This window comes from Pelophylax lessonae (genome assembly GCF_965119305.1).
Source record: "Pelophylax lessonae genome assembly, chromosome: 2".
In the NCBI taxonomy this organism is placed as follows: Eukaryota; Metazoa; Chordata; class Amphibia; order Anura; family Ranidae; genus Pelophylax; species Pelophylax lessonae.
The window spans coordinates 723,231,360-723,244,967 of record NC_138769.1 but is presented as its reverse complement, the minus strand read 5'-3'; the positions used below and the strand labels follow the sequence as shown (position 1 = coordinate 723,244,967).

Sequence of the window (13,608 nt, the reverse complement as noted above, 5' to 3'; positions counted from 1 at the left end):
TTCTTTTTGACCCCAGATCTCACATCTCTCTGTCCTGCTTATTTCTATTACAAGGGATTTTTACATTCCTTCATTTCTTGTAATAGGAATAAAAGTGATCAAAATTTTTTTTAAAGTGACAGTGTAAAAATAAATAGGAAAAGAAAAAACATTTTTTTAAGTGCCCTGTCCCTCTGAGCTCGCGCGCAGAAGTGAACGCATACGCAAGTCATGCCCACATATGTAAACGGTGTTCAAACCACACATTTGAGGTATCGCCGCGATCGTTAGAGCGAGAGCAATAATTCTAGCCCTAGACCTCCTCTGTAACTCTAAACTGGTAACCTGTAGTCATTTTTAAAATGTCACCTACGGAGATTTTTAAGTCCTGTATTTTGTCTACATTCCACAAGCGTGCGCAATATTTAAGCATGACATGTTGGGTATCTATTTATTCGGCATAACATCATCCTTCACATTATAAAAAAAATTGGGCTAACTTTACTGTTTTCTCATTTTTTAATTAAAAAAGTGTATTTTTTTTTTAAAAAAAAATTGCTTTTGAAAGACCGCTGCGCAAATACCGCGTGACAAAAAATAATGCCATTTTATTCTCCAGAGTCTTTGCTAACAAATAAATAAATAAATAAATATATATATATATATAAAACGTTTGGGGGTTCTAAGTAATTTTTTAGCAAAAAATACTGATTTTTAACTTATAAACAACTAGTGTCAGAAATAGGCCTGGTCCTTAAGTGGTTAATATCACTTTTAAGGGTTACATACACTTTAAAGCGGTCCAGTCACAACTAGGCTTATACAAGAATATGGATATTCAGATTTAAAGTGTGAGCAAAAACTAAAACCTCTCTTTTGAGTTTTAGACAGAGTAGGGAAGGGTTAAAGTCTTTTTTTGGGGGGTGGGAGGCTGTGTGCAGTGACACTACAGGAAGTGAAGGAAAATCCCCTCTTAGGCTCTGCCCATACAATGTGACTGAGCCGGCTGTGTATGCATCTCTAGCTGGCAGGTGCGGTGTGCAGACAGCCCTATGAGGACACAGACGCTCGTCCTAACACAACAGAGGTGCGGGTGCGTTGCGTGGAACGCAGACAAACTGCATCACATTGGGACGAGCGGCTGTGAATGTGCAGCTGCTCCGTCCTCATAGACTTGAATGGGCTGCCAGCACAAAGCTCCTTTCAGTAAGGAACAGCCCATTCACAGCGTATGAACCCAGCACCCGTGTGAATAAGGCCTTAAGCAGTCATCAGAGGATCAGGTTATCCCCATTTAAGCCCCAATAATGGTAAGGATCAGGTTATCCCCATTTAAGCCCCAATAATGGTAAGGATCAGGTTATCCCCATTTAAGCCCCAATAATGGTATCTCCGCCCAGGACTGTTTCGTTGCCAGAAACATTTTCCCACTTTTCCTAAAAATGCTAAAATGCACATTTTTTTTGGTGTGTAAATATCTAAAAACCTACAAAGCATTATACGCTTTTCTGAAAGCAGAGGACCTGTCGAATTTCTCTTTTTTTCCAGTAAAAAAAAAAAAAAAAAAATGCAATTAATTAAATTTAAGTGCACATAACACAGAATATAATACAAAAATTTGGGGTAAAACATAAAAGACGAGGCTGCGGGGAGTGAACAGATAGCACATACACTCACCGGCCACTTTATTAGCTACACCGGTTCAATTGCTTGGTAACACAAATTGGCTAATTAGCCAATCACATGGCAGCAAACTTAATGCATTTAGGCATCTAGCTGTGGTGAAGACGACTTGCTGAAGTTCAAACGGAGCATCAGAATGGGGAAGAAAGAGGATTAAAGTGACTTTGAACGTGGCATGGTTGTTAAAGCCAGACGGCTGGTCTGAGTATTTAAAAAACTGTGAATCTACTGGGATTTTCACACACAACCATCTCTTGGGTTTATAGAGAATGGTCCGGAAAAAAGAAAATATCCAGTGAGCGACAGTTGTGTGGAGGAAAGCGCATTGTTGATGTCAGAGGAGAATGGGCAGACTGGGTGATGGAAAGGTAACAGTAACTCAAATAACCACTCGTTACAACCAAGGTATGCAGAATACCATCTCTGAACGCACAACACATCAAACGTTGAAGCAGATGGGCTACAGTAGACCACACCGGGTGCCACTCTTGTCAGCTAATAACAGGAAACTGAGGCTACAATTGGCACAGGATCACCAAAATTGGACAAAAGAAGATTGGAAAAACGTTGCCTGGTCCGATGAGTCTCCATTTCAGCTGGTAGGGTAAGAAATTTGGTGTAAACAACATGAAAGCATGGATCCATCCTCCCTTGTATCACCCGTTCAGGCTGTTAGTAGTGGTGTAATGCAGTGGTCCTCAACTCCGGTCCTCGGGGCCCACTAACAGTCCAGGTTTGCAAGATAACTAAATTACATCACAGGTGATCTCATTTGCTGCTCAGTGATTGCAGTATTCTAGTCTGCCTCTCCCCAAGGTAATACTTAAAATCTGGCCTGTTAGTGTTCCCCGAGGACCGGAGTTGAGGACCACTGGTGTAATGGAGTGGGGGATATTTTCTTGGCACACTTTGGGCCCCTTAGTACCAATTGAGCATCGTTTAAACACCACGGCCTACCTGAGTATTGCTGCTGACCATATTCATCCCTTTATGACTACAGTGTCCCCATCTTCTGATGGCTCCTTCCAGCAGGATAATGCACCATGTCACAAAGCTCCAATCATCTCACCACTGGTTTCTTCACCATGACAATGAGGTCACCGTCCTCCAATGGCCTCCACACTCACCACATCTCATCCAATAGAGCACCTTTGGGATGTGGTGGAGCGGGAAATTGGCATCATGGATGTGCAGCCAACAAATCTGCCATCATGTCACTATGGAGGAAAATCTCTGAGGAATCTTTCGAACACCTTTTTCAATCTATGCCATGAAGAATGAAGGCAAAAGGGGGTCCAACCCGGTACTAGCAAGGTGTACCTAATAAAGTGGCTGGAAGGTGTATATCAAGCCTCAAATCTGCATGCCTCGGCCTAAGAGGGACAAACTACGATACCCAATATTGTCCACAGGGAAATGCACATTTTAGACCTGGAGGTTAGTTAAACCCCAAAAACATGATATATTTTCTGAAGACAGAAACCCTGAAGAATAAAATGATGGCGGTTGCATTTGCGATATCACACAGTAATCAAGCAACTGTTTTTTTAAACCCATATTTTTAAAAGAAAAAAAAAAAAGTTATTTCTTAGTTTTTGTCTGGGGGAGAAATAAGGGGGGGGGGGATATACTTATCTGATCCTCCCTTCCTTCCTGCACAAGACCAATCCCTGCAGCTCCGTCCGTCCCCCCCCAACACTCTAGCCATCTTGAGCGATGAACTGTTCTTGACATCTTTAAGTCCATAGCACCTACTCTGTATGTGAGGATGCCAGGAACAGTCCACCGTTGGATTGGGGGGGGGGGGGGAAATGTCATTTGACGGGGGAGCAGGGGATTAGGTGAGTGTAAGGCTTTCTCTATTCCCCCAGACAAAACTAATACTTATCCCTTGTAGTGAGAGTACAACCGCACTGGCAAGGGAAAACTTTTTTTTACTCACAGTCGGGCTATAAACCGTGACAAACCAAGGTACCTAAAATTGTCCAAAGGTGTGTCAATGAACACACAATGCCAGCTCGGGAGTGAGCCCGCACGAGTGCCCCCATAGCAAGCACCTTGCTATGGTGGGCACCCGGTGGGGGGGGGCAGGAACCCGAGTGGGGGCCCCAGAAAAGGAGGATCGGGGGCCGCTATTTAAAAAAACAAAATGTGATCTTTTACAATCACTTTAATGTGAACCTGTTAAAACTAGCTAGCAAGTATACTGTATCTAAAACCTTTTTTTTTTGTTTTTCAGTTTTGGATAGTTTCTAATTTTGTTATATACTTTTGAAGGCTTTTGTAAGTTGTGGCTGCAGCCTTCCCTATTACAACACTGAGTCTGATCAGATGATGACAGTGAAAGCAGACCTTCCCACTGAACAGTCAACTGGCCAGTAGAGATGGGCTCAGGCGTGTTCGGGATCCTATATCCAACCCACCTGCCCGATCCCGCCAAGATGTCGACAATGCACATCGCCAATCACAAGCAGTGAGACATTTCCCAATCTGTGCAGCTGCGGGCGGGGAAATGTCTCACTGCCTGTGATCAGCAGTGTGCAGCCTTGGCCTCCTGGCGGGATCGGGCAGGTGGGTTAGGACTAGGATCCCAAACACACCTGAGCCCATCTCTACTGGCCAGGTTTACATAAAACCCTAGTGAACACAACAAGCTAAGAACCTGCAGTACAGCTTGATAAAAACTCTTTCAATGTACACAGTTTGCTTGGCAGCGATTGCTCCACTTGCTGGACTTTCACGCCACGCTGACAAAACACTGCGATCTCTGCAGCCTTAGGAAGGGATGATGTGACGGTACAACTCATTAGTATTCTTTCTTTACAGAATGCAGGTAAACGGCTTAGAGGAGACCTATTTGTCCCCATGGAGCAGAATACTCTGTTCTTAACGTATAAAGAAGAAATGCCATTTAAGTGAGCAATCAGCACATTGCACTGCTGACCTCAAACACCGAACACAATGTTCTCTGCATAGAAAGCAGCCGCCGACTTGGCAGTTGGCTTTCAAAAATGAACCTCAGTGAGGACGAGGATAAAAGCAGTAAGACAAGTTCAGCCTGATCATTTAAAAGCAGCTATTCCCAACCAGGGTTAGTTATGGCTGCCATGAGCTGCAGCTAACTGACCTCCCATCTGATGATGGTTTGACAGTGGGTGTGGCTTGGCGATGGTGGCATGAAGATGTGCCATGTGTGAGCTCTGCCAGATGCCCTCACCTCTTGCACCAATTACATTAGACCTGTGCCCAATTTGGGGCTGCAAAGCTCAGAGACCCACCACAATATGTTCTGCCTCTTCTCAAGACCTGACATGACAAAACTGACATTTTCAAAGAAAATCAAATAAAAGATTAGTTAGGCTGAGACTGTGCCCCAGCACAGGGAATCCTAACCACTCCTGACGCTAGGCAGAAAGAAACTGAGTTGGGAGTGACCATGCAGGGGGGGTATTGACCAGATGGGACAGCCCCCGTGGGTGTGTATATGCAAATGCCTTTGTTCTTTTGACTAAGTCTTTATGCCTAGCCACTCCTGCGGAGCGGAAGTCAATACCCAACAGTGATGACTTAGGTGGCGACTGACGGAGGACGTAAGAGAAATTATTTTTTTAAAACCGGCCATAGACATTTCAAATCTCGGCTGGGTTCAGCAGGAACCGGACGAGATTCAAACCATGAATGCACCAAAGTTTAACAATCGATCAACCTGGATACAACCAGCCTGCCTGATTTGACATGTGATTATCGCTAGCAGCTGTTACAGCGGCTTCCCTCACCCCTCCTCCCCCCACCCCCCCGCCAGGAGAGCAAAATGGCTTGTCAGGAGGGATTCCCCTGTCAACACTGTCCTTGTTGATTGGGGAATCAAGCAAATTTCTTAAACCGGCCATAGACGGATCAAATCTCGGCTGGGTTCAGCAGGGACTGGATGAGATTCCAACCGTGTCCGGGCAGGCTGATAGTACCAAAGTTGATCAATCGATCAACTTGAATACAACCAACCTGCCTGATTTTACATGCGACTATTGCTAGCAGCTGTTATAGTGGCTTCACCCCAAACCCCCCAAACCCATTCCAGGACAGCACAATGACTTGTCAGGAGGGATTCCCCTGTCAACACGGTCTGTGTTGACAGGGGAATCAAATTTATTTCCTGCAACCCGTGGGCAGGAAACAAATTTACTCCATCTATGGCCGGCCTTGCCTACCTAGAGCAGCCTGCCCATGCCGGGGAAAGGTAACCCCTGGAGAACTGGCGGAGCTGCGAGTAGAAGTGTTGGCTACGGTCACCAGAATAGAGACCTTAGAGCAGCCTTTCTCAACCTTTCCAACACATAGGCAGTGGCACCCTTCAAAACAATGTTCAGTCTCAGGGAACCCCTGTTAAAAATGACTTCATCTACAACCTATGATACATTAGTGTGATGGTCAGCCTGAAGAATAATCCTTACACTTGTGGTCATTGGGAAGAATTCTCCGCTTACAGATAGCTAAAAGATCAAAGGTGTCAGTGGGAACTTATCTGAGAGGAAGAAGTTGGTCATTTCTCAAGGAACCCCTAGCAACCTCTGGAGTAACCCTAGGCTTTCATGGAACCCTGGTTGAAAAGGGTGCTCTAGAGGTAGCTAATGCAACAAACCTTGAACAATCTAGCCATTGCCCAGACATCCATCGAGTGGCAGTTTGCCTCATACCAACTAGCTAATGGTGTCTTCATAGTTCCAGGCCCAACACCACTTGGCAGAGCCAGCAACACAACTGCAAGTGTTTCATTCTGCCCACCCTTGTAAGGCGATGTAAGGGGTGTTTTGCAAATGATCCCTCATAGATCATTGGGAAAGGAGGGTTCCCCGAGACCTGAAATTTACTTCAAGAGTTCCTCTAGGGCAGTGGTCCTCAAACCACAGGGCCCACTATCAGGCCAGGTTTGCAAGATAACTGAAATACATCCCAGGTGATATAATTTGCTGCTTGGTGATTGCAGTACTCTAGTCTGCATCTCCCCAAGGTAATACTTAAAACCTGGCCCGTTAGTGGGCCCTGAGGACCGGAGTTGAGGACCACTGCTCTAGGGTAAAAAGGTTGAGAAATGCAGTGTTAAAGGGCTCTGACAGATTTCCATGCAGAGCACAGTAACGGTGTCTCTGCTAAGGCCTGCCCTACCCACAGATACTCATCATATGCCTGGTACACAATTAGAAAGTCAGACGGGAAAAAAAAAAAAACGCATTCGGAGTGATCGACAAAAAATGGCATGAAAAACAATTCTTGTATACAACGAAAATGTTCTTCTTGTCTTCGTCTTTTTAAGGACATTCCTGATGGCCAAAACTCCAAGGACAGCAATTGGAAGTGCTGACTCTTGCATTCCTTCTGTAAAGTATTCCATTTGGAAGACATGACTTTTGACTACAAACAAATCTACATGCGGAGAAACAATCTACATGCAAAGACCAATGCATGAATACGCTGTGACACTCCGAATAGGTATAGCAGAAGGTGCAGCAAGCAGAGGGGTCACACTTACATTAGATCACTTCTGATTACTCTGGTACATAGCTACGCACACGGGAACTTGTACTGGATTGTACAAAAATTTCCGTACACTTAGTAGCACTTTTGTGTTCACTATGAGGTCAGCATGCAAAAAAAAACCCTGAACGATCATTCGTCCGATTTTCTCATCTTGTGTACCAGGCATCAGCTGCGCTTCCTTGCAGCTCCTTGCATTGTAGTAAAGTGTCATTTCTTCAGTGTTGTCACGTGAAAAGATATAAAAATTTTTTTACAAAAATGTGAGGGGTGTACTCACTTTTGTGAGATACTGTATGGACTGTGAATGCTTCACATTTATTAATTTCTGCTGGTTATATAACAATAGACCCATCTCCTTGCCCCACCCTATGTTTGGTGTTGACTTGAAACTTGGCTTTTGCATATGCTAAATCCCCTGGTGGTGATGTTCCATGGTGGCTGTTAAGAGCTTGCCCTGGTTATCTCTGCTTGGGACCATTCGATATTCCTATCTGATTGGAGGCTTACACCCTTCAGTGTTGGGGTCCCGAGCTTACCTAAGAGACATCTGAGGGTTGAGAGAGCTGAGAGACGCCAATTACACAGGCTTACTTACATCAGAATCTGGTAAGCAGATCACTATACTGGGGGTGACTACAGCACTTCTGGTGATTTATTTGGATTCACACTCTTCACGGATATCTTTTTTCAACTCAGTTTATAGTAAAATAACTAATTATACTCACTATTGCAGTAACTTATTTTTGCACTTTATGATCACAATACATATTGTTTGACTATCATTATGTCTTCATTCACTTAGCGCAGCTTGTTTTATATTACATATTAGTGGTGCACCAATCCAATATTAGGCCTCGATACTGCCAAAATAGATGGATCGGGGATCGGTAAAATTAAGAAGTCCACAGGCCAATCTGGTCTCGCCGAAGCAGAACCTACCGCGCTGTCTGCTGAGTCTCGGCTCAGCCGTCACTTACTTGCATGGAGCCGCTACTTCCTGTATAGGTCCGGCTCACAGGCGGAGTGATATCAGATGGACTCCGTCTGTGAATGGAGGAGCCGTACACAGGAAGCAGAGGCTTTGCTGTACTGCAGCCGCATGCTTCCCAGGCTCAGCCAGACAGGACAGACACAGTGCCTATAAACAAATCCCTGCAAGTACCCTTATTGCTATTACTGTATACTGTGTGTGTGTGTGTGTATATATATACACACAGGATATATATATATATATATATATATATATATATATATATATATACAGTCAGGTCCATAAATATTGGGACCTCGACACAATTCTAATCTTTTTGGCTCTATACACCACCACCACAATAGATTTGAAATGAAACAAACAAGATGTGCTTTAACTGCAGACTTTCAGATTTAATTTGAGGGTATTTACATCCAAATCAGATGAACGGTGTAGGAATTACAACAGTTTGTATATGTGCCTCCCACTTTTTAAGGGGACAAAAGTAATGGGACAGATTAACAATCATAAATCAAACTTTCACTTTTTAATACTTGGATGCAAATCCTTTGCAGTCAATTACAGCCTGAAGTCTGAAATGCATAGACATCACCAGACGCTGGGTTTCACCCCTGGTGATGCTCTGCCAGGCCTCTACTGCAACTGTCTTCAGTTCCTGCTTGTTCTTGGGGCATTTTCCCTTCACTTTTGTCTTCAGCAAGTGAAATGCATGCTCAATCGGATTCAGGTCAGGTGATTGACTTGGCCATTGCATAACATTCCACTTCTTTCCCTTAAAAAACTCTTTGGTTGCTTTCGCAGTATGCTTCGGGTCATTGTCCATCTGCACTGTGAAGCGCCGTCCAATGAGTTCTGAAGCATTTGGCTGAATAGGAGCCGATAATATTGCCCGAAACACTTCAGAATTCATCCTGCTGCTTTTGTCAGCAGTCACATCATCAATAAATACAAGAGAACCAGTTCCATTGGCAGCCATACATGCCCACGCCATGACACTACCACCATCATGCTTCACTGATGAGGTGGTATGCTTTGGATCATGAGCAGTTCCTTTCCCTCTCCATACTCTTCTCTTCCCATCACTCTGGTACAAGTTGATCTTGGTCTCATCTGTCCATAGGATGTTGTTAGAGAACTGTGAAGGCTTTTTTAGATGTTGTTTGGCAAACTCTAATCTGGCCTTCCTGTTTTTGAGGCTCACCAATGGTTTACATCTTGTGGTGAACCCTCTGTATTCACTCTGGTGAAGTCTTCTCTTGATTGTTGACTTTGACACACATAAACCTACCTCCTGGAGAGTGATCTTGATCTGGCTAACTGTTGTGAAGGGTGTTTTCTTCACCAGGGAAAGAATTCTTCATTCATCAACCACAGTTGTTTTCCGTGGTCTTTTGGTGTTGCTGAGCTCACCGGTGCGTTCTTTCTTTTTAAGGATGTTCCAAACAGTTGATTTGGCCACACCTAATGTTTTTGCTATCTCTCTGATGGGTTTGTTTTGTTTTTTCAGCCTAATGATGGCTTCCTTCACTGATAGTGACAGCTCTTTGGATCTCATATTGAGAGTTGACAGCAACAGATTCCAAATGCAAATGCAAATAGCACGCCTGAAATGAACTCTCGACCTTTTATCTGCTCCTTGTAAATTAGATAATGAGGGAATAACACACACCTGGCCATGGAACAGCTGAGCAGCCAATTGTCCTATTACTTTTTGTCCCTTAAAAAGTGGGAGGCACATATACAAACTGTTGTAATTCCTACACCTTTCACCTGATTTGGATGTAAATACCCTCAAATTAAAGCTGAACGTCTTCAGTTAAAGCACATCTTGTTTGTTTTATTTCAAATCCATTGTGGTGGTGTATAGAGCCAAAAAGATTAGAATTGTGTCAATTGTCCCAATATTTATGGACCTGACTGTATATGATAGATAGATAGATAGATAGATAGATAGATAGATAGATAGATAGATAGATAGATAGATAGATAGATAGATAGATAGATAGATAGATAGATTTCTCAGGTTCAGCTGCTATGTTGTATGTTGCATTTTAAAATCCTGTTTGCAGGATTTTGCAATTCATATTTTTTACATGTTTACTGTTTGGGTATGTTCAAGCAATAAACTGTTTGTTTTTTTTTTCTTGTGGCTACATATATTTAATTTTGATTAAATATATTTTAGATTTTGAATGCACAATTGTTATAACAAAACAATAGTTCCGGATCGGTATCTGCAGATACACAAAGCCAGGTATCGGGAGTCGGGACTAGAAAAGTGGGATCGGTGCACCCTATTACATATAGCAATAGTGTATTGTTGTGTTCATAACTATTGGCACATTTGTATGTTATTTTCCAATACATCTACATTAGCCATCATTTAACAGCGCCTGCTTTATATGTATTATTTTTGTTTTTAGTGTTTTTCACTTAAAGGAGCAGCAGTTATGGGAACTCACTATATGGATGAGGCGCCCTTCATGGATTATTTCAGGGAGAAACGAACGCTGTTCCTGTTGAGGAGCATAAATGATATTGAGACTGCCTCCCTGCTCTAGAGGGGGGGGAGATGGAGATTTGGGGGGGGGGGATGTGGGTAATGCCTGGACATACACTATGAATGGAGGATTGGACTGACCAGAGTATCACTATATACAAGCTGCTCCAGAGTACAGGCTGTGAATAGAGACACAGGACAAGAGATACAGCAGCATAGAGATACCCTTCCTTCCCATCAACAAAATACAGGCACAGCAACATACCTGCGTAGGTCATGTTTTTTGGATTTCCGTAGGGAGTCCCTGGCTGTACAGGGCTGTAAACGGGATTCATTGTGGAAGACCAAAATCTCTGCAAAGACATAAAGAAGATACACCCATCAATCAAAAATAAGGATCAGTTATCTATTGAAGAAACCTATAATGATCATACAGTGCAGAATATTTAAGAAAATAAAACATTTTTTAAAATAACGTTAACTGGTATTTGTATACTTTTATCCTCTTCATGATCAGACCATTTTTTGCAATTCCGCACTGCGCTACTTTGAGGCCCTGTGTACATCTGAGTGTATTTCAGCTCGTAAAACGCTCATCTCTGAAGTCTCAAAACGCCCAACAAGCAAAATCCCATTCATTTCAATGGCCCCTGTTCACATCTGAGCACTTTGTCACCTGAAGCAAAATGCCTGAAGCTCAAAAAAAGTACATGAGCTTATTTTTTTTGGCTGATTACAGGCGTTTTTGTTAGTTGTCAATTAGGGATCGACCCATTGTCGACAAAGCTGATATATCGAAGGCCGATATGCACTTTCCCCGATATATCGGAATCGGCCCCTGAGGTTACCGATATTGCCGATATTTCAGGAAAGTGCTGTACTGGAGTGATGCCTGCAGCTAGAGACTAGGGCTGCAACTAACGATTAATTTGTCTGTCGAATAATCTATCGATTATTTTTACGATTAGTCGACTAATCTAACGATTATTTAAATTTTTTCTTTTTTTGCTTAATTGTTTCTTTGATTAGCTAATTAATCCTGTAATTAACCACTTTAGCCCCAGCCCTATTTCGGACACTTTTTGTTCACAAGTTAAAACCAGTATTTTTTTCTAGAAAACTACTTAGAACCCCCAAACATTATATATATTTTTTTAGCAAAGACTCTGGAGAATAAAATGTCGGTCATTGCAAAATTTTTTGTCACGCGGTATTTGCGCAGCGGTCTTTAAAACGCCATTTTTTTGGAAAAAATTTGAAAAATCACATTTCACTGCATTTAAAAAATACTAAACAGTAAAGTTAGCCCATTTTTTTTGTATATTGTGAAAGATGATGTCACGCCGAGTAAATAGATACCAAACATGTTACGGTTTAAAATTGCGCCCCCCCGTGGGATGGCGACAAACTACGGTCAATAGAGATCTCAATCTGCGACTCCCAGTGCAGACCCCTCAGTAAGCCCTCCCACCTAGTACAGACCACTTAGTAAGCCCCCCCTCCCAGTGCAGACCCCACAGTAAGCCCTCCCACCTAGTACAGACCACTTAGTAAGCCCCCCCCTCCCATTGCAGACCCCTCAGTAAGCCCTCCCACCTAGTACAGACCACTTAGTAAGCCCCCCTCCCATTGCAGACCCCTCAGTAAGCCCTCCCACCTAGTACAGACCACTTAGTAAGCCCCCCTCCCAGTGCAGACCCCTCAGTAAGCCCTCCCACCTAGTACAGACCACTTAGTAAGCCCCCCTCCCATTGCAGACCCCTCAGTAAGCCCTCCCACCTAGTACAGACCACTTAGTAAGCCCCCTCCCATTGCAGACCCCTCAGTAAGCCCTCCCACCTAGTACAGACCACTTAGTAAGCCCCTCCCATTGCAGACCCCTCAGTAAGCCCTCCCACCTAGTACAGCTGGCAGACCCCATGAACCCCAATAACAGATCCTATACACCCCCAGCTGGCAGACCCCATGTACCCCAATGACAGATCCCATGTACCACCAGCTAGCGGACCCCATGAACCCCAATCAATGACAGACCCCATGTACCCCAATGACAGATCCCATGTACCACCAGCTAGCAGACCCCATGAACCCCAATGACAGATCCTATACACCCCCAGCAGGCAGACTCCATGAATCCCCAACAACAGATCCCACACACCCCCCAGCTGGCAGACCCCCATGTACCCCCCACTGACAGGTCCAATAGACTCTAATGACAGGTCCCATGTCCCCCCAGTATTAGATCCCATGTCTCCCATGCACCCCAATTCCAATCCCAGCACATGACTCCGGACACTCATTTAGTAAATGCCTCTCCCAGGTCTATGACCACCGCGGTCTTCTCTCCCTGCGGTCTTCTCTCCCCCCGTCCCCAGCCCCTCGTACGGCGGCATCTCCTCCTCCCCGGGCCCGGTGTTCTGCTGCGGCGCACTGATTTCTCCCGGCCGGAAGCGGCGCTGCGGCCGGCCAGGGGGCGTGTGACGTCACACGTTGACGCGTCGACGCCTTTCACGCACGTCAACGTTTTTTGTAGTCGACGTAGTCGACTACGTCGACGCGTTGTGGCAGCCCTACTAGAGACATCAACCCGGTACCGGCATCCATAGCCGACGGTCCGCTGTCTTGTAATGGTAACCGATGCGGCTGAGAAGCTGCTCGGCTGTCATTACAAGGAGCAAGGGGACGCCCCCCGCCCGCCACCTTCCGCGGCTCGTCCGGGTCTCCCGTCCCACCGGGACACCCTGACAACCAGCCTGCACAGCCGCTGAAGACCTGATCAAAGCCGCATCTGGCTCTGATCGGGTCTCCATGCAAAAACCCGAAAATTATGTCATGACATCACTTCCGGGTATTCGGCGCCAGAGTCAAAAAAATGACAGCATTCAAAACAGCCAAACTTGGCGTTTTGAATGCTTTTAAG

General features: G+C 44.5%; 1 protein-coding gene across 2 annotated transcripts in view; it reads right to left on the bottom strand.

Moving 5' to 3' along the window:
• The window catches only part of FAM168A (family with sequence similarity 168 member A), a 134,554-nt gene extending 123,517 nt beyond the window's left edge, over positions 1-11,037 (bottom strand). For both annotated transcript variants that reach the window (XM_082247405.1, XM_082247406.1), the window contains exon 1: positions 10,954-11,037. In XM_082247405.1, the coding sequence (XP_082103531.1) occupies positions 10,954-11,023 (70 nt within the window). In that variant the 5' untranslated portion in view covers positions 11,024-11,037. The remainder of the gene's footprint in view (positions 1-10,953) is intronic.
• Between the last annotated feature and the right edge of the window lie 2,571 nt (positions 11,038-13,608).